At 41.2% G+C, this 22,042-nt stretch overlaps 1 protein-coding gene across 1 annotated transcript in view; it reads right to left on the reverse strand.

Moving 5' to 3' along the window:
• plcb3 (phospholipase C, beta 3 (phosphatidylinositol-specific)) overlaps nt 1-20,827 on the reverse strand; it is a 64,153-nt gene extending 43,326 nt beyond the window's left edge. The window contains exons 1-2 of the mRNA XM_084711864.1: nt 20,091-20,827; nt 1,388-1,474 (exon numbers count right to left, since the gene is read on the reverse strand). Coding sequence (XP_084567990.1) covers nt 1,388-1,474; nt 20,091-20,189 — 186 coding nt within the window. The 5' untranslated portion in view covers nt 20,190-20,827. The remainder of the gene's footprint in view (nt 1-1,387; nt 1,475-20,090) is intronic.
• Between the last annotated feature and the right edge of the window lie 1,215 nt (nt 20,828-22,042).

A 22,042-nucleotide genomic window follows, 5' to 3' on the forward strand; every position in this document is an offset into this window, starting at 1 on the left:
TCTAGATGGCAGCATAAGTTGCTCCAAAACCCGTATGTAATGCAGCCTTCACGGATGTGACAGTTACCCAGTTTGCATGAGTCCGTCTCAGACGGCAAAGAGAAGTTGGCAGCGTTTCTGAATATTGGTGACATGTGACTCTCTCTTTGCATGGTAGAGTCTAAACTTGCATTTGTAGATGCAGCGACAAACTGTGAAAATGTTTTTTTCCAAAGTGTTCAAAAGCTCATGTAGTTTCCTACATACAATTATGTGGGTCTTTTAATGCAGTGTCACCTGACAGGTGGAAAGTCACGAGCATTCAAAGTTGATTTTTGGCAGATTTCTCTTTATTCCCTGAATCTTTTAATGATATTATGGACTGTAGATGGTGAAATCCCTAAATTCCTGCAGTTTTGTGTTCTTAAACAGTTAAAGTATTTTCCAGCGCATCCTCATGTTTCCAGTCTTTTGTTGCGCTCATCCCAACTTTTTTGAAACATGTTGCAAGCATCAAATTCAAACTGAGAGCACATTTACAGTATCTTGTCTTTGTGGTGTATTTAACTGAATACAAGTTAAAAAGTGCATTCTGTTTTTATTAACGTTTCATGCAGCACCCCAGCTTTTTTGGAACTGTGTGTTCAGTGGAGGGACAGATGAATGGAGGATTAAGAGCTGCAGATGAGGATAAAGAGGAAGAAGAAAGTCATAAAGATGGAAGACAAAGATACAGAGAGGTTGCTGTGTGTGTGATTTGTTTATGAAAATGTCTTTCTCAAGACTAGTATCATCATAATTTGATTTTAAGATGAATATCCAAATGAAACACCTTTATATATCTGCACTACACAACCACAGTCAAAATCTCAAAACACGCCAACATCCTCCCGATTCGCCGCCTCCAATTATGTCAGCTAAAATCCAATATTACTAAACTAATGGCTTAAGCACAACCACCAAAGTTAAGGAGCGTGATGGTTTCTGGGAAGTACAGACGAGACGGGGTGAAGGAGATGGAGGGCTAAAAGGATGGCGACCACAGAGACATCAGGGAGAAGGAGGAACGGGAAAGAAGAAGCAAACAAACAAGGCCGGGACAAATTGATGAAAGCCGCTTTGGCTGAACTAATGGACCGGATAAAACCACGATAAGACACAAAGACACACAACAAGAGAGGAAGAAGAAGAAACAGCAACTGAGAACGACAGAAATAGCTGGAAGACAAAGGAGTGTGGTAGAATCTAAGTAAACAAAGAACTAGTGTAATATCCACTTTGGCACTCATGTTGCTGCATTATAAATCCGTTGTGGTCTGCTTTTAGTGTGGCCCATTTGTGTTTCATCGTGTGTGTTTTTGGCCTACTTTGAGACCAACCAGTGTGTGTGAGTGTGTGTGTGTCTCACCAGGTTGGACCCTCCAGTCCAGTAGAGGAAGAATCCATCTGGGTCAACTTTCAGGGTTACCAGGGTGGGGGGCCCGCTGTTGGGTTCCTAGACGACAACAGAAATTGAGACATCAGAGGGTTGAAAAGGCAACAATAAGAGAAAGTGAGCTCCACCGTGCTTAAAGGGATAGTTCAAACTATTTGAAGTGGTGTGAGGGACTGTAGTAGATGTTGGCTGGCACACCCCAGATTTTTAGGAAGCTAAGCAATGGATCAGCGGCAAAATGCATTTCAGACAACTGAAAATTAATAGCAGTTTAAATGCATGCCATATTTAGAATATTTTTACAGTTTTACTTTGCCATCAGACAGCTTTTCCCATCAGGAAACGGCTGTTATATGAGCCCAATACTGCTCTCTCCAATCCAACCAAACTCCATTGACAAAAACATAATTTTACCTTGCAGAACACAGGAGTTTCTGGTCTACTGCTGCTTCGATCTGTTAGTTTGTTTGTTGTGTTATGTGACTTCTGTGTTTTAAACAGTCAGTTCAGATTTACCAAAGACACACAATAACACAAATAAACTAACAGACTGAGGCAGCGGTAGACAAACAACTCCTGTGTCCTGTGAGGTAAAATTACTAATTTTGCCAATGGAGTTTGGTTGGTTTGGATATAACAACATCTGGCCTGTATAACAGTGGTTTGCTTTTACAAAATAAAGTTATGAGAATATTCAAAACATTAAACTGATATGTATTTTTTTTTTATGTGGGCCACTTTTCAAGTGGCTAAAATAAGTTGTTGTTGAACCTGTCCACAGCAGCACATTGCTTAGTTTTGCGTCCTGGTGACCTCATACAACCCCACTCCAATTAATCCGAACTGTCCCTTTAAAGCTCTGAGAGGATAATTTTTACAACTTGGGTCTTACTTTCATAGTTTTGACCATCAGTTCTACTGTGCATGATGACACTGATGCTGATGTGTGGGAATATAATGAGTTATTACAGTGACATCTGTTTAGTTCAGATTGAAGTTTAGCTATATTATATAAACCACTTTATTTAATCAATTGCGTTAAGTTTTATTACACGCTCAAATGTTTTTATAACAGTGTCATAAATCATTTCCTGGACTTGTGGTATAATTTGGATATGTCATAAAGATGTCATTAAATGTTATTAGGCCAGTGTGACGACAGAGCACAGCACCAGGATGATTTACCAACAGGGTTACCTTACCAGAAGTTAGCTAATTGCTAAATTAGGCTAACCACTGCAGCTGGCATTAGCTAGTTAGCTCAGATAGCCATGCAGCTACAGCTAAATCAGCCCCGGGTTGCCAGGACAGGTGTCATTACATGGTTATGACAGTGTAATGAGTCTTATGTACACATCTGGATGTATCTCAAGAAACTGTTTAGCTTTATGTTTTAACATGACATTAAACTGTCATATGTGGTTGTTTTTTACACTGACTGTCTAAAGTGATATATTTTGGACTTGTCATAAAGATGTGAAGTTTTATTACACCGTCAAATGCTTTTACAACAGCATCATGAATATTTCCTGGATTTCACCTACAGTGGTATCATTTGGACTTGTCATAAAGATGTCATTAAATGTTATAAGGCCGGTTTGATGACAGAGCACAGCGCCACGGTGGTTTAGCTTACAGACTGTCTGCTGTTATCTGTAGCTGGCGTTGGCGAGTTAGCTCAGTTAGCCATGCAGCTACAGCTGAGTCAGTCCCGGGTAGCCAGGACGGGTGTCATTACATGGTTATGACCGTGTAATGACAGTCTTATGCACACATATTGATCAATCCCAAGACATCTCAAACAATGTCAACTTTGCATTAAATATGAGAAAACTGTAGCTTCATGTGAGATCTGAATTCCTCAGTTTGTATTTCTAAAAACTATCAATTAAACTCGTAAATAAGTCATGTGCTTGTTTCAGCTTGTTCACCTTGTGTACCATTAAAAGTATAATTAAATATCGTCCTCTTGTTGAGTGCAGCAGGTTCTATGAGGCCCCTGTGATCCATGTTGTTCCCAAGCTGCATTTAAGAAAACAGCTGGCGTAACAGAGAGCATACAGCAGCTGCTCTCTTTACACAGCAGAATATAAGGACCGTGTGATATGAAATCATCTGTTTATGGCTGCAGTGGCTGTACCTGCTGTTTTATGGTGCTTTGCCATTATGGGATTGTGGACAGACAGAGAGACAGACGGGGATATTGTGTGCTTGTGTGCACGTGTCGTGCAACAGCTGTTTCGACGCTGGAAACCACAGAGTTTGGCGAGCATGACGATCTCATTCATGTGCAGCATAATGATGGAACAGGAGCCTGCATCAACATGTCATTAGCATCATCATTATGGAGTCATACGCAAGATGCCATGACCGCGCGCACACACACACACACACACACACACACACACACACACGCAGCTACTGGCTCTGTAATTACAGTGGTAAGCGGTCAAACGCTGGTCCAACAGACAAAACACATCGTCCAGACGTCCTGGGAAACAGCGATGACGCTCCAGATTGTTTATGACGGATGACTCATATACGCATGTCGTCATGAGCATCAATGTCAGCATCATCATTATCAACATCAGACGGGAAAGATCTGCCCGGCAACCCACAGGAAACTTTCCCACGGGCGTCCTATCAGCAAGTTTACAAAAACACAACACACAAGCAACCACTGACCACATATAAATGGTATTTTCTAATGTGGGGTGGAACAAATAGAATTACTGCCACATGATTTTAATAAAGCTGATACATAAATGGTCATAGTTTCAGGTTTAATACATAAATGTGCAAACATGCACTGAGTGGCTGAATGTTGAACATTTGGACATTCATTCAAGACTGAATGAAGTCAGATTCTGCTTTAAAGAGACGTTCTGAACGCTTAACAATGACATAAATGAAGCAGGATACTGAAGCAAAGACAAGCAAATTACAAAATGATATGTTATTACTTCATAAGACTCCATAAGGGACTATTTCACTCATGTATACTCACAATAATGATACTTGCCTTCAACAAGGGAATAATCATGGTAGGTTGAAAAACAAGTAAAAAACAACAGTTAATAAAATGTGTTTTGAAGAGACAATACAAATTATTCTTTTACAGCACTATAAACTATTTAATAACTATAAATAAATGATCTAAACTGTGTAAGTAAGACAGACACTGCACACTATACTCAAAAATATCAAGAGAAAATGTAAGTATTATGAACAATTATGAAAAACTACAAACTGACATTTGGCGTTCAATACATCTCACTGGAAATATCTATATTGTTTTTTTTTTTTTTTACCTAAATAATTTAATAATCATGTGCACTATGTTGTAAAGCAATACTTTGGGAATTACATTTATTCACTTTCTTGCCGAAACTTAGGTGAAAAGTTCACCAGTCTCTCTACATCGCATGTGAAAGTGCAACTAGGCACAGGTTAGCCTAGCTTAGCATAAAGACTAAAACTGGGAAACAGCTAGCCTCACTCTGTCCGAATGTAACAAAATCTGACCACTAACTGACACAAAATATTTAGGTTTTTTTAATCCCGACAAGACCTTGCCTAAGTCCCGCCCCTTTTTGCTCTGTCCTCCAATAACAGCTGAGCTAGCTTGGAGCCCAGTCAAAACTTTTAGATATGCTATATGCTAAGCTTGTCTATCTTGAGGAGAAAAACAAATTTTATGGACGGTTAAAAGATATTGCTGGGGAAAAAGTTAAATATATGGTCACATCTTAAGTTAGCTAATACAAGCTAACTAGCTAGGTAATGATTGATACAGATTAGGTAGCTAGTTAGCTAGTGTTTTGATAAGCATGTTTTAATGAGTGTTAGCATTTTAGTTAAACATGCTCACAGCTATCCCACCACAAGAAAGCAAATAAAAGTATTTCCCTAAACTCTCCTTGGATTTAATTTGTGTCCCACTTGCAGGAAATGTACATTTTAATCTAAAAATACCTTGAGTTTAGGCTCCAATGTCGGCTAACGGAAAGAGAGAGAGGGTGATGTTTGGATTGGGAAAAGGACAGAAGGGACAGAGAGAGGAAAAGGACAGGGTTCCAGCAGAAAGAGGAAGATGGATATGAGTGGGATCAGAAGAAAGGGTGAAGGTTGAAAAAGAAAAAGAAACAAAAAGGTCAGGAGTAGAGGAAGAGATCAAGAAATCCAACCACATCATGAGACCGTAATGAGCAGCAGTAAATTTAGTCTTTTAAAGAGGGCGTCCCCGACTTAGATTTACAACTACAGCAACAATTTGTCACCATGTTTTCATAGAAATCTCAGCAATGGACTGACAGCTTAACTTTGACTTCGTCCAACACTGGACTATAAATTACTGCACTTGTGACTTGTGTTTACTCGCTGGCACCAGTGGAAAACTGTACAACTCCGATTTCATGCAGTGATTACCATCTGAAGGCTGTGACCTGATGTCAGATGCTCTCTTCACCAAACACTGAACAGTTCTGTAACTCGTAGTGAAGCCGCAGTGGCTCGTGTTTGTTTATCTTTTTCTGAGACGCCGAATACAATATGAACTGCTAACAGGCAGCGTGGAAAGTTCAGACGTCCTCGCCGCCAAAAACACAACCAACCTCCGGTCTTATTAGCAGAGACAAACACGCTTTCTATTTGATGCATTTACTGCAAATCATTTGCAAATCAAAATGTCTGGCTCGGGCCTGCGAGGCAAATGAGACTAGTGGTAAAAACGCCAGGTAGCCTTTGCTGTAGCCGCTCACACACAAAAAATAATCCACACCATGTGCACTCCTCCCTCAACTTTAATCCATTTTAGAAACTGCTTTGCTTTACCTGAAAATTCAGACACATAAAGATTCTCTAAACATCACTGACTTCAATCTAAAGATGGTGATGACAGCTGGATTGAAGAGAAACCATACGAGTGACCTCACGTTACATTTTTACAGCTGTTTCATGCTCCAGCACCGCTGCTACGCGACGTTATGATGTTTAAAAAAAAAACTTCTCTTTCGCAAACAATTTTTATGGTGCCAATACGCACACTTTTCACACATGAACCCTGTGCTAACTGTGCGATAATAAATGTCTTTTCAGCCTCAGTTTGACCCATTTATAGGCCAACTTAATTCAAGTCATCAGTCGAAAAGATCCAGAGTCAGCTTGTATTTTATCAGTGAAATCTCTTCACTTTAGTTTTTTAGCTGCATGGAGTAACAGAAGAGCAACAGCAGGGTGTCTACTTTTCAGTAACACCTTTTAATTCAATTTAAGGGCAATTTTGCAGTAAAACTAAACATCAAATGTGAAAAAAAGCTGTAGCTTCAGCCTGCACGTTTTTGCAAGCGTCTAAGTTATGATAAATTACTTCAGTCTGTTTTTCACTGCATTTTTTAAGTATCTGCCATTTTCTGTAAGAATCTATTAATTTATTTACATGACTTTGTGTACAATTCTAATTCTAACATAGTGTCAGTAAGGAAAAATGACTGACAGAGTTGGAAAAGATTTGTCCAAATATGTTCATGGATTTCAAATGATTAGATGCAGTAGATGTCAGACAGACAGTCTGGTGTCACAATAAATCTAGTCAACTTCCTCTTAGACAGATGATTGCCACGCTTTTTACAGCTCGTCTTTTGTTGATTTCACCAAAGATTAAATGTGCGGGCACTTTGGCCTCGGTGAATTTTAGATTGTGATCACAGCATTTAGTAAATAAATATTTAAGACCTTCCCAAACAGAATTTAAGGCATTTTCAGATTTTTAAGGCCCTGTAGCCTCCATGAACAGGCTGTAAACTCACAGTCTGTCCCATGTGTGACATCATACGTCAGAGTCGAGGTGTGTGCCCGCTGACAAAGCAATGATAACTTTTTAAATGCTGTGCTAAATGATGTTCAATAAAAGTTATAAAGCATATACACAACAGGAGGGGAGACCGGGGGCAATTGTACCATGCTCAGTTGCTCCAGATGAGATATTAAAGTTACTTTGTGGATGTACAGTTTTTCCATCTGCTGTCTGTGAATTCTTCAAGTTTGGTACAAACGTCCACTAGGACTGAAAATTTCCCATAAATCTCTAAAAAAAGAGAAAATGATGAAGTGATGACGTTTTATATCCAAAAGGTCAAAGGTCAACTTCACAGCAGCGTCATAATATTCAGCTCACTATCAGTCATCTGTGCTCCTCAGTAAAAATAGAGAAGTAAAAGTGAAGACAGCGAGTTTCTCACTGGAAATTATTCGCGAATCAGACACGCATTTTGCAAAAACTTCACTTAAAGGGATAGTTCACCCAAAAATTAAAATTCAATCATTATCTACTCACGCACCAACTGAGGGTCGGTTTTATTTTGTTATTCCTGCAAAACCCCCCTGGAGTTTTGCAGGGAAACGGCGTTGCAGAATCTCCCAAACAATGGAAGTCAATGGTGAGCAGTTTCCAAGCAGAAATCCAAGCCTCCTAAAGTCAGACTGTCACACCACACACACTGTTTTCCTGTGAAGCTCCAGCAGAGTTTTGTGGACTAAAAAAACTAAACCTTACCTTCAACTGGCATGAGGGCGAGCAGATGACTGAATTTTCATTTTTGGGTGAACTATCCCTTTAGAATCCTCACTATATACATTATATGAGTCTGGACAGATGTGGTTGTAAACTGTAATTCGACTGGTGTGCGGAGACATACAACCACAACGCTGTAATTCTTGTTTCCTTCATTTTGTTTATGTATTTGACACATTAAATGGTGTATCTCAGTTGTCACACTACAGACGGAGGTTATGTGATTCGTTCTGGTCTCTCTCTCCTTTGTTTCCCTTTTTTTCCCCCCCTCTTCGACTGAGTATATCCAGTGTCAATGCACACCACAGTAGATGGGGAATTCCATCGGGAGCAGACACACAAACCCACACAAGACACATTTACCCAGAGGAATGTCATCTATAGGCTCATGTGACCAGTAATATGACAACATCTCCCATATAACTATCAAGCCACACAGACAGGAGGCTCAACACACACACACACACACACACACACACACACACACACACACACACACATATATTTGCATGTTATGCCTGCAGAGTTTTACATACCTGGCAGTTGCTTTCTAGTTTTGCCTTGCATACGTGCGTATCTGTTACACTCCTTCCAGTCTGACCTCTTTCTATCATAATCCATCCACTCTTTCAATCTCTCAGTGTGTATTCACGGATTTTCTAACTTTTATTCTCCCTTTTTAGGGCCGGGACGATCCACTTGTGTCCTGATTCGATACTAATACGATTTGATATGTATTGCATTCTTCTAATAATACGATTAATTGCTTTTTTAACACTAGACCATGTGAAAAAAGTTGAATCACACAGTCAGTCCTTCTGAGTTTTATTTCAGCATCATTGCTAAACTGCATATAAAAGTTGTAAATAAAACACTTTTTGAAGTAAATCTTAGCTGTTTGTGGTCATCAAGCTGGTGTCATAATCTGCAATTTCCACCAGGCACTACTGCATCATATTACAGATGCACCGCGGCACAAACGCTGCTTTCCGTAGCTGGTCAGTGTTGAAGCCAGAGTAAAAGACCGAATTAGCGAAATGAAATCAGCTCCTCATCAGTTTCCACAGATCAGAGGAAATACTGTATATACTGCATGTGAAGTAAAATGGATCAGTTTGTTTAGACAACTGAGATGCTAATTTCCATTAGCATGTCAATGGGAATTCCCATATTCCCATCGAGCTAACAGACTAAGCGCTAGTTGTTTATATATTTTTAAAAATTGATTCAGGAATCGTGAAAAGAAGACTCATGATACTGTATTTTGCTGCTTGTCATTGCTTCATATCATTATAAACTGAATGTCTTTTGAGTTTGGTTGGTTGTGATCTCCATTTTTTCACTGTTCTCTATCATTTTATAGAGCAAATGATTGACCAAAACAGTCGACAAGTTAATGAAAATGAAAACGGTCTTTAGCCGCTTCTTTCTTTTTCAAGGTCAGTGTAACTGCTCTGTAAAAACGCCTCAAGCCAGCACCCTAACCCTGACCAGGAAACCATTAGTGCATGCCCTCCACACACACACACACACACACACACACACACACACACACACACACACACACACACACACACCTTGCTTACCATAAACACACACCCTATGGTGTGCTTTCTGTGTCGGAGTGGGTGGTAGGTCTATAATTGGACCTCAGCCCACTCCCTAATTATCCACCACATGTAGAAACACTCTAAAAGTCTTACTTCCTTCCTTTCTTTTCATTCTTTCATGTCTCTTTCTCTGCACGCCGATCGTCCCTTCAATCCACTCACTCGCCAACACTTTGATTTCTTGTTTCCCTCCTTAATTAATTGACGCTTAAACGTCTCTTTCTGCAGACCCCCTCCATATGCTCTCTGACAAACACCTTCATTACCTGGTTATAACGTCAAACACACACGCACGCGGTGGACGGACCACCCTGTGAGCCTGAGGTCTTACATGGACAGACAGCAGCTAATGAGCCCCTCTTCAGAAATCACAATCTCGGGGGGGGTACACACGTCGGAAGACAAACACACTCCTCTTCTGCCTCTCATGCTGAACCATTCTGCCTGCATACTGTCCTCACCGCGAATGTGTGTGTGAGTGTGTGTGCTGTACAATGCGAGTCAGTAGAGAGCCATTAGCGAGGAACTGATAAAAGTGGCCGCTCCAAGTGCACCTTTGGTCTGTCATACACTCTGTGTGTGTGTGTGTGTGTGTGTGTGTGTGTGTGTGTGTGTGTGTGTGTGTTAGCTTACAGGAGCGGTGTGAGAATGAGGGTCAGTGTGCACTTTGTGCGAGTGTGTTTGAGCTGCTGCTTTGGCAACATGGCAAAAGTTGATGACAGTGGGTAACCTTTGGACCCACGAGCGAGGAGAGGATGGAGGGAGGAGCGAGGCGAGGCCAGGAAGGGAAAATAAACTATAGAATATAGAGCAGACGGAAAGACAGAAGCAAGTTAATATTTAGTGCATAGTGGCAGAGCTGAGGGGGTGCAGGTTTCGGAGCAACATCTGCTGCCATCCGGGCGTCTTTTTCAGGGACGTCCCTGCTTATTTAAGCAGGACAAAACCAAGACACGTTCTGCATGTGTTACAAGCGTAGTTTCATAGTACAAGAGTTCAGGTGATAGTCTCCAGTTGAAAATTTGTGGTGGCAAACGATGGAGAGCTTGTCCTAACTTTTCTGAACCAAATGCATCAAATGTACACTTACAAAAGAACATATCAGATTGAATATTAAATATCCTTTTTTGCACTGTATACAATTAAATATAGGTCAAAAGTATTTGCAAATAATTTCATTCTGTTCTTATTTACGTTTTAAACTGTTTTGTACTTTAGAAGATGTAAACATGTATTTGAGGGCACTATAGTATTACTCTCAGAGTAACCGCTCTCGCCACCTAATTTCTCCACAGGGGTCATTTAACCTTCATCTGATCCAACATCTACTCAGGAAATGAACTGCTAACCCTGCCAACGTTAAAGTGCCTGTGTTCTACTGAACAATACCCCTGTGTATACAGGTTTCATCAAGCTAAATAAAGTTTAATAAAGATTTCTTGTCAGATTTTCCCCCTATTTTTCCCACCTAATTAGGAGTATCAATTTCTACGGTGCAAAGCCACTGTTGGTGTGGGAGGGCTGCATGAAGCGGGCAGGAATGTTGGACTGTCAGGTTTGGAAAGTTAAAGAAATTTTTGGACACAGCACCACTGTTTTTAACAAAACTGAGCAGAATACTGCTAACTTGATCATGTGTTATCACTTATCATACTATTTAACTAGGGCATCTAAAGGAAACACATTAAATCAGATATGTCCTTTATTAAAGGCATATTGTGCAGGATTTTTCTTGAATTAAAAAAAGTCATATAATAATCCATCTCTTTTGTCACTCATGACCCACTAGAAGTGTGTGGTTGTGTCTGTATCTGCAGAGACTCTGCCCTCTGCCTGTAATTTCTCATTTTTCTGTGTTTGGGACGTTTCTAGGCGTCTAGATTTGGGCAGTGGTGTGTAACCTCAAGTCAGTCAATCACAGCGTGCAGCGTCTGTGAGAGCTGCAAAGAGAGTAACACAACTGATCATGTTAACTAAGGCTGCACAATCTTGTAAAAAAAAAAAGTCATATCCTTAGTGGAGTTCATAAAGCCTTGAAATAAAGGTAATTCATGAACAACATTTGAAGGGGCTGTTTGGATTAATTACTTAGGAATCAAAAGTGAAGGCGAGACAGGAAGACAAGATTACAGAGAGGAAACAAGAACAAAACAGACGGGAAGGAGACGGAGACAGATAGAAGGAGGAAGAGAGAGTGATAGAAAGATGACAAAGGAATGAAGAAGAGATGACTCATAAAATACGGACACATGGCGAGGTTGTGAGATTATGACCGAAGCGAAAGACACGGAGCAGTCCAGATGTCGGTCCCACACTTCACATGTGGCTGCGGTTGACCTTCCACCTCCCCCCGTCCGTTCACCCCCCCGTCCCTTGTTTCTCACCGCTCTGTCAGGACGTCAGCCGTGTTTCTCAGCGCGGCGTCAGACCTCCACACGAGCCTGAGTTTTCTTTCCTCCACCTCCTCCTCATACTCTCATCTCCTAAACATTCACTTCACTATCTGATAATGACCATTTGTGGCTTGTTGCTTCCGTTCATCCATCCAACTTTAAACCAAAGCATCCACTGTCTTAAAGTCCTGCCACGCTGGAACAACTGTCTTGTGTTTTCCTTTACAGTCACAATGACACAGCACCTCTGCTTACTAATAATAGAAAACATCTTCATTTTGAAGTACTGGCTGCCACATTTCAGGTGTAAAACGATCTCCAAGGAGTTATGCAACCATCTCGCCTTGTGTTATGACACATCACATGCAGCTAATGCACAAGTGAATGCTGAATCAACATAATGCAGTTAGGATGTCCTGATCATTCGAGGCTGCGACGGAGGATATTTTTATCAGAGCTCGGGCATCATAAAAACATTCCACGGCATGATACAAAGAGTTTAGTGAGAAGTGACGATAAAAAGAGCTGCTCGCTTGACAAGTCCCAACATGCAGAGAAAAAATGTACAGGAAGAAAGTGTGTAACAGTGTTCAACTGAGGCGTGTTTCATTCTGAAAAGATGAGCATTGAATCAATTGTTCAAGGGAAGTGCAGACTTAGAATAGTGATGGTGCAGAATGAAATGAAACTATTTGTGCATGAATGAAGATGTCACATTTTTGCGGGTGATTTCAAAGAAACAGATTTCATTACATCTGCTTTAGAATAAAACATGGGTGCATCTTTAATTTCTAGGAAACATTAATGTAGGCCTGCATGATTAATTTTAAAGAAATCATGATCTCATTCATGTAAGCTACTGTTTTAATCACGCCTGAAAAGTTGAGCCCGTCGAGGCCTGATGCCGAACCCGACCCTCCTTAGCATGTTACAGCCCGAACCCGATTACAACCTGACAAACTTCCCTGTCTGTACCAAACAGGAGGAGATAACTGGAATTTGCAACACCTAAATTGGGGAGAAAAATGAAAATGAATAAAGAAAGAAATACAGTACAACCTGAACCCAACATGAGCCTGTGAAATATGTGAGAAATAAACCCCGACCCGACCCGAACCCGTCAAGATCAAGAAAGGGAAACAGCAATTTTCACAAAATGTTGAACTGTTCCTTTTACAACCTACATCAGCATCTACAGTGTAGCTTAACAGACTAAAACTTGCTTTAAATAGACTCAGATGCACTGAAAAGCATAAAAACCACAATCTAAATATTTGTCCGTTTTCAACTATATGTTAACAGCTCCAGCAGGCACTTAAAGGAGCAATACGTAAGACTTTAACACTCAAGCATGAGTCCTGGAGTCCAAATAGCACGTCTGACCCACAGAGTTCAGTGACTGCCTGCCTTACTTAGATTACTGATGATTGCTTACAACTCAAAGACAGACACTTGGCATTACTTTTAACTCTTAATAAAGGTGAAACATGCAAAACAGGACAAAATAGACATTTAAAGGCAGAACTTGCTGGCTGTAGCTCTGTTGTCAAACCATACTCTCTGATACCATATCAGGATCATTTTATGATCTAGTGCTGTAAATTTATTACAGAATTGTCCTTTAAGAGATCATCTATAAACTGGATGAGGGAGGTGAAAACAGTAGATCCAAAAAAAATGCCTGCTCAGGATATTTATATCAGTTTGATTTGAAAACACAGTACTGATGAACACCGAGGACGACAGCAGCAATAAAACTGCAACGCAGTCAGGTCTGTCAAATTAATCTTGACCACGAAGCAACTTCGAAACGCTGCATTTTGTGGTGCATCTTTCTTCGCTCGAATTTACTGGAGCCAAAACCTCTAATCTATGAAAGGGATCCCAAAACTGTCCAATTAATGAGCCACTGCTGATCCCATGTGCCCTCGGGATACAGTTTATAAGCAGCGGTTTACTTGTTAATTGTGCAGTGTGGACATAAACAAATCAACTCTGACTAAAAGTGCGCTTTTCCCTGCAGGATTCAGAGCAAAGGAAACATGTGGGAGTGTTTGCAGCCTGAGATGAAGACTCCGTTTGTGCCTGAACGTGCAAAATGCAGAGGGAAGATTATTTGAATACCAAGTGCAAACATAATCCAGCTAACACAGGCGTTAGGCGCTAACGTTAGGTGTCAAGATCATTACTTATTTGACTTGCGCGTACTTTTAAGACTCGTATCAAGGCGCTCCCCGGCACACCGGCAGCGGGCCGAGCCGCTCTGCAGACAAGCTGTCTGTCTGTGTTTGTTTAATTGGTTGTTTGGGAGGAATTTTAACTGAATTCCAGTTGGAATTTAGTTAAATTGAATTGTGGCCGGGATGCAGAGGGCGGAGCAGCAGCAGACGGAGGGACCGAGGGAGGGAGGGAGAGGAGGAAAATGGCTTGGCTCTGGAGGCTTACAACAAGCTCGAACAGGAAGTCATTCGACGTGAAACACACACACACACACACACACACACACACACACACAGAACAGAACAAAACAACCACACACACTCATGTGAGCACACGTGTGTACACAAGCCGAAACACGGAAGAAAGACGGTCAATTTGGAATGCATTCCTCCTCCTCCTCCTCCTCCTCTTCCTCCCCCCCTGCATGAGTCAGTGTGTGTCTGTCTGTGTGTGTGTGTGTTTTTGTGTCAATGAGTGTGTCATCTGATGGGGCTACAGTGGACGGCAGCAGTGACAGATGAGAACAGGACTAGAAAGCAAAGGAAAAGAAAGAGAGGCTAAAGGGTGAAACGATGCAAAGGACAAAAGACAAGAAGAAGAAGAAATAAGCCGTGTGGGGTGAGGACATGGTGATGGGGACGGGGGTGAAAAGAGGGGGACGGGGTCAAAAGTGGGGTTTTCATGTAAACACACTGCACTGTCCTCAGGCACTTTCTGTGTGTGTGTGTGTGTGTGCGCGTGTGTGTGCGTGTGTGTGTGTGTGTGTCCTAATTCTTCTCTCACTTTTGCAAAGTCCTTAAAGGAACACAGACAGTTTTTGGGGACAGTGGTCAGCGTCCCCGCTAGAACACAGACAGACACTAAAAAAAAAGGTTCTTTGGATGAAAAGGGTTCTTAATATAACTCTTGGTCTTACGAAGAACCCTTGACAGCAGCAAATTGTTCTGAGTAGAACCACAGCTCTACAGGAAGAACCCTTTGGGAACCCTTATTTCTATGAGTGCAGCCTATGAAACATAAACAGCCTCATGTTTCAGATGTTTATTTGACAGTAGATCGATTAAATTTTACATGATCGATCAAATTCTTAACGACTGGTTAATCGATCATTGATTAATTGTTATCATCCCTAATACAAACTATAGATTTTTTAATAATTCTAATTTAACCAAATATATTTGCTTTAGTCACAAGCTAAAACTTTAGTTAATGTAGTTCAATATAATACTTAAAACTTTTTTTATATATATTAAACATAAACAAAAGTTACATTTGCTGTGATATAAAGGTAGAAATTTCACTTAAGATACGGATAAAAAATATTTAAAGTTAAAGTCAACATTTCCACCTTAGATATTAACCTTAATAAATTCTGAGCAGCTCACTGTGAGAAAAAAAAATGCTACTGGTCGTTCATTTATTTGGTCTCCTTTGTTTCCAGCGTAAACAGAGCCAGACTGAGTCGTGCCTAATTAGAAATGGAGGAACCTTCAGGTTCCCTGGAGTCTGTTCTGAACTTGTAAAAGCTGCATTTTCATTCCCTGGCTACGGAATAATTTACAAGATTTGGAACCACAGCCTTCATACCAGGCATTCAAACGCCATATTAAGAAAAGGTTTCACGAAGAATTTAACTGTGTTAAACAGTAAAGCTCTCTCCTTTGTGCCTCTCAGGTCTTTGTTATTGTGTTACTGCAATGTGAGAAAGTTTTTATATTTATTTTTTTAACGAGAATCTGTGTTAACTACTCGACACTATGACGGCCAATAGCAACTCTTTTCATTATTGTTTAATCTGACAGTTATTTTCAATGATCAATTAATTAATTGTTACGTCAAAAAATGTGAAAAACACATTATGCATTTGGTAGGAAATCTGCAAGATGGCCTTACGGGTCAAAACAGGCAGATATATGGTTTCCTCTGCGTGTTTCTTATGACATCAGGCCTCGCGGAAGTTTCTGCAACATATACAATCTGAATTTATGGAAGATATGATTTGAAATTAGCTGAATAACTGCTACGAATAAACCCTGGAGGAGCGCTGTTCACACGACTTCAGCGTTTCTCTTCCAGATTTAAAGGCCCTCTGGACTGTTTTTTCAGCTTCATACTTTGCAATCTACAAATCCCAGTCCCAAAAAAAAGTTGTGACACTGTGTAAAACATAAATAAAAACAGAATGCAATTGTTAACAAACACTTTTCAACTTATATTCAACTTAATACAGTTCAAAGACAAGACTTAACTTTGTTTTTTGTAAATATACTGAATTCAATGCCTGCAACATGTTTCAAATAAGTCGGGACAAGAGCATGTTTACCACTGTGATGCATCACCTTTTTTCTCAGTAAGTGTTTGTGAACTAATTCAACTTATTGTTGAAGCTTCGGAAGACCTGCAGGACGTGTCTTGGCATTGTCTCTGAAAAAGACACCTGGATGGCAGCATGTTGCTCCGAATCCTGCATGTACCTTTCAGCATCAATGGCGCCCTCACAGATGTACAAGTTTACCCATGATGCCATGGGCACTAACACACCCCCAGATCATCACAGATGCTGGCTTTTGAACTTTGTGCTGGTAACAATCTGGATGGTCCTTTTCCTCTTTAGCCCGGAGAACATGACATCCATTATTTTTGAAAAACAATCACATTTCCACCCTGGTGGAAAACTTTCCCAGCCTTCTGTTGCTCCTCTTCAAACCTTTCTTTGAAACATGTTGCAAGAAATTCAGAAAAACAATCTTGTCTTGATAATGTATTCAACTGAATATAGGTCAAAAAGGCCTTGCAAATTAAAGGATTACACAGCGTCACAGCATTTTTGGAATCAGAGTTTATATAATCGAGGATGGTGAGACAGTCCCCATGGACTTAATTAAAGGAATATAAACACTAACTGGTGAGAGATTGAATCTGCACCACCTCAACCCTCAGTCTTAAAAAAACGGAGCATCTTTGACTCTAAAACCCCGGCATTTTTCATCTTCCTCTCTCATCTCCTCCTCGTCCCTCCTCTCCCCAAAGTGCTCTCTCTCCCTCCATTTATCCTCTAAAATGCGTTTGTTGATTTTAGCGGGAAACGGCAAACGGGGAGGAAGAAGGGGGCCGAAAGACGGACGAGGAAGAAAGCATGCACATGTTTTGGAGTGTTCACACACTTAATCGCCAGCATAACCATTTCCTGGGAATTCCCTTTGAGAGACAGCGAGACAGAGAGAGTTAGTGTGTGTGAGAGAAAGAAAGGAAATCAAAAGGACATGCTATTCGCTATTTGCGTGACAAGACCTCAGACACACACACACACACACACACATGCACACACACACCACATCATCATTACAATGTGTGTGAGGCTCTGTTGCTAATAAGCTGTTTTACTTTCAAACACTTGTGTTCATTTTTCTTTCTGTGTGTGTGTGTGTCAACGCCACACCTGAGCTCATATTTGCACTTATGATAACGGACATATTGGAGCTTTTACTGCCAGATTTCAATGATCCTCACACGCACACACACACACACACACACACACACACACTTGCATGTTATTGTATTGTAAATCCAAGGCAGAGGTCACCAAACTGAAGACACAGTCGGCCTACAGTTGGAGGCAGATCAGCCAACAACTGAGTTAATCATTGATGGACGCTCAGACACATGGACACACACACCTACTTTGCTATGGAGAAGATTGCACTCTGTCTCACAAACCCCAACACACACACACACACAATTATTACGGTCAGTGACACAGGCGGGAGCATGCCAGGGTTGCCAGACACGCTGCTGCAGAAATACGTGGAAGGGAAAATAGAGCAGAAAAAACAACAATTCAAACCTCTCTGTAGTTGTTAAGTACCAACAGGAGTCCTTGAGTGGCTTGTACGGCGTCCCCAGCGAAAGGAGGAATGTAATATTTTAACTTTTGGCATATTTTTTGGGAAGTTGGGAAATCAAGGGATGAAAGAGGGTGGGCCGTTTTGATTGACTGGAATTTTTACTGATCCTAGATCCTCTCCGGCTGGGGACCGTGGTCAAACGCGCATCAAAGTAAGGGGGAAAAGTTTGGGAAGCCCTGATATATAGGTTCAGAGACACAAAAAACAAAATAAACATATTAATTAAGCTAAAATGTGGTGTTTCAGAGTGTGGTTTGCAGCTTGAGATGCTCTCCAAGCTCTGAAATCCTTCAAATAAAGTCACCCTCTACTGATTTTCACTCAGACAGGTGCTTTCTCCTCTAATGTGCTGGAGAAAGAGAAAGAAAGAACCTTTTTTACGCTGGTAAAATGTCCCGAGCACAGCAAATTTACAATGAGAAAATAAGGAAATACAGGCGGAGGGCAGGGTGTTTGCTGATACCACAACACATTTCTACTGGGGCAAAAGTGATGATTGAGGGTTGTTCTGTTTTTTGTGAATCTGTTACGGCTGCAACTAACAATTATTTTCATTCTAGATTAATCTGTCAAGCATTTTCTCAATAAATCGAGTTGTTGCCTGGTCAATAAAATGTCAGAAAAAGCAGGTAAACACAGTTTGCCGCTGCATCTACAAATGCAAATTAAGATTCTAACATGCAAAGAGAACAACATCCAGAAACGCTGCAGGCTTCTCTGAGGCCTGAGCTCATCTGAGATGGACTGACGCAAAGTGGAAAACTGCAGTCTGACGAGTTTCAAATTGTTTTTGGAAAACATGGCCAGCGTGTCCAGAAGAAAATGACCATCCAGACCCAAAGTTCAAAAGTCAGCATCTGCTATGGTATGGGAGTGTGTTAGTACCCATGGCATCATGGGTAAACTTGCATTTTTACGAAGGCATGCTGAAAAGAACATACAGTATTTGGGGCAACATATGCTGCCATCCAGGCATCTTTTCTGCAGCTTATTTCAGCAAAACAAGGCTAAGACACATTCTGCAGGTGTTCCAACAGCGTGGCTTCGTAGTAAAAGAGTTCAGGCACTAGACTGACCTGCCCGCAGTCCAGACCTGTCTCATATTGAAAATGAGTGGTGCATTATGAGGCACAAACTACGACAGCAGAGACCCTGGACTGCTGAGCACCTGAGGTCATACATCAAGCAAGAATGGGGAAAAAATTCACTTTTAAAACTTCAACAAGTAGTGTCCTCAGTTCCCAAATGCTGACTGAGTGTTGTAAAATGAAAAAGTGATGGATCGCAGTAGTAAACATGCTCCTGCATCCTCCATCAGGTTTACAATGAGTGTCTTTGCACTGTATTCAACTGAATAAAAATCAAAAAGCATTTACAAATCATTGCATTCTGATTTTATTACATTCTGCACAGCTTCCTAACTTTTTTTGGAATTAGTTTGTATTTTTAAAGTGACTTGCAGCATTTTAAATCTCACAAATCCCTCCAACAGAGACACCTTCCTCTTTATTCACACTCAGACAGGTGCTCTCTCAACAGAAAGAGAAAGAAACAGGAGGGGGGGGGAAAGGAGGAGAAAAAGAGGGTGTCTGAACTGAACCTGAGCTCGAGGGAAACCGGCTTGACAAGAATTCAACACAACACAACACATTCAGGCGCTGCTGCCTGCTGCTGGCAACTGTGGGGGAATTTTCTACTCGAGTATCTGATTAACACACACTAGGAAATACAGTATAGTGGGACTTGTGTGTCCAGAACACACCTGCACCTCACCTACACACACTATCCGTCTGTGTGTCTGTCAAACACACACACACACACACAAACACACCGACTCTTCACGACTGTTGGCCCTGCTGTCAAAACCATGTCTCTCGTCTTATTGAGCAAGAAACAACAATCCGATCCACTTCACTTTAAGGTTTCAACAGTGACACATGTATTCAGAGCTGTGTGGGAGGAAAACACATGTCTCACCTCGTCCCATTTGATGAATTTGCCCCCCTTCTTGAGCGCTTCGTGGACGGAGACGGGTTTGAGCTGCAGCGCATGGACTCCCGGCTTGGCCCCGGCCATGGCGAGGGACTTGCCCGGGTGCCAACGCCTAAACCCCGGCTACGGCGAGCTGGACTCCTCGGAAGGAACAAAAACGCTCTTCCTTCCTCCACTTCTTCTTCTTCTTCTTGATCTTCCACCCCGGAGCTCCTCTTTGGTTTTCCGGGGGGGTTAATTGGAGAGCCGAGGGGAGGGAAAGTTTCTACTTTAAAAAAAAAAAAGTTAGAGAACCTCACCGAAGAGTTTGGAGAACATGAGGAGTAAAATCCAGAGAGAACCGCCGCTGTCTGTCTGTCTTGTCCGCGTCCACGCACCGCGGTGGCGCGCCTTTAATATAAACTCCCCTCTCTTTTTATTATAGGCTTTGATTCATATATGTGTTTATTTATGCAGAATCCTATAATCGCGCACTTGAGCCCGCAGAGAGATCCTTTCCTTCCTTCGTCCCATCTGCTCGACCCCTCTCCTCTCCTCTCCTCTCCTCTCTTCTCGCCCTCTCGGCTCCTCTACCAGCAACTTTCTCTGCTTCCTCTCTCTCTTGTCGCCTCCGACGCGTTTCTTCTTTTCTCCTCCTCCTCCTCTCCTCCCTGCATGTTTTCTGTGGAAGAGAAAAAAAGAAGAATCCGAGAGGAGAGAGAGAAAGACAGCGTCAGATAGCGCTGTGTGAATGAGAAATGAGAGAGGAGGAGGAGGAGGGTGGTGGGGGGGGGGGAGTCAGAGTTTGGGTGAAAGGGGTGTGTTTTAATTCAGTTCCTCTGTGTGTGTGTGGTTCCTTAAATTTACAGTATGCATGCATTAATATGAACATGATGGTGCGCTTTTCTGTAGTAGTAACAGCCAAGTTATGATGATCATTGCAAAAAAAAAAGGTTACGCACATTTTAAATTTACTTCATCACTTCTCCAAATGCAGTTAAAGGTGTTCTCCACTGAGTTTTTTTTAAGTATCATTAAATGCAGTAACCTGACGCACCTGGTTTTTGTTTGTTACGCAGAACCATCTGGGAAGTTGTCCCTATAAACAGATGGGCAGGTACTTTCAAAAAAAAAAGAAAAAAGAAGCACTTGGCAGGTAATTGGATGAACCATTTGTCATCTAACAACTTCTTGTCCATTGAGACAGGGGCGGATCTAGAGGGGTGGCACAAGGAGGCGGTGGCCACCCCCAAAACATGCAGTGCCCAACCCAGTTTTGGACAGTTTCTTGTTCAAAATATTTTTGCGTGAAGAGTCGAGGCTGGATGTAAAGACTGAAGCTCTAAAGTCCGAGTGCAAGTGAATGCAGCAAGAGATGGTCCTAATGCCTGTAACTTAATGATCTGTCATGATCACATTTCGGGCTAAGCAATGGGTTTATGTTCAATGAAAAAAGACATGTATTTGGAAAAAATGTTTCAAGATTTGAAAATAAAATAATTGTTCTTTATTGCCACCTTTGGATATTTCTATGCAATGCTTTACTCACATGCTGCAATATAAAAAAATATCTTTATTTTTATATTATATTTTTCCAAGTAATTATTGATATTTGTGATTGTTTGCAATTAGATCTGCTTTTTATTTTGTTGTTCTTTGCTCTTCTTTCAACGAAGAAAAACTCTCCAGTGATATAACTGATGCTATCAGAGTATCTACGCTGACCTCTGCAGGAGCCAATTTCTCTTTCCAGGACACCGATTGGCTTGTACCACTTTTGGTGCAGCCACAGTCGGAGATACATTCTTGCGTGATCTTGTCAAGCTCCAAAAATGCTGAATCTTACACTTCCCACAATGCAACTCAATGCATGTTTCCCAGGTTTCTTCCATATTTTAATGCCATCTCCCAGCATCCTCCTGTTCTGTTTTTTCTTCCGGGAAGCTCGCAGAATTTAC

The sequence above is a fragment of the Lutjanus erythropterus genome, chromosome 23 (assembly GCF_056507025.1).
Source record: "Lutjanus erythropterus isolate fLutEry1 chromosome 23, fLutEry1.hap2, whole genome shotgun sequence".
Classification (NCBI taxonomy): domain Eukaryota; kingdom Metazoa; phylum Chordata; class Actinopteri; order Lutjaniformes; family Lutjanidae; genus Lutjanus; species Lutjanus erythropterus.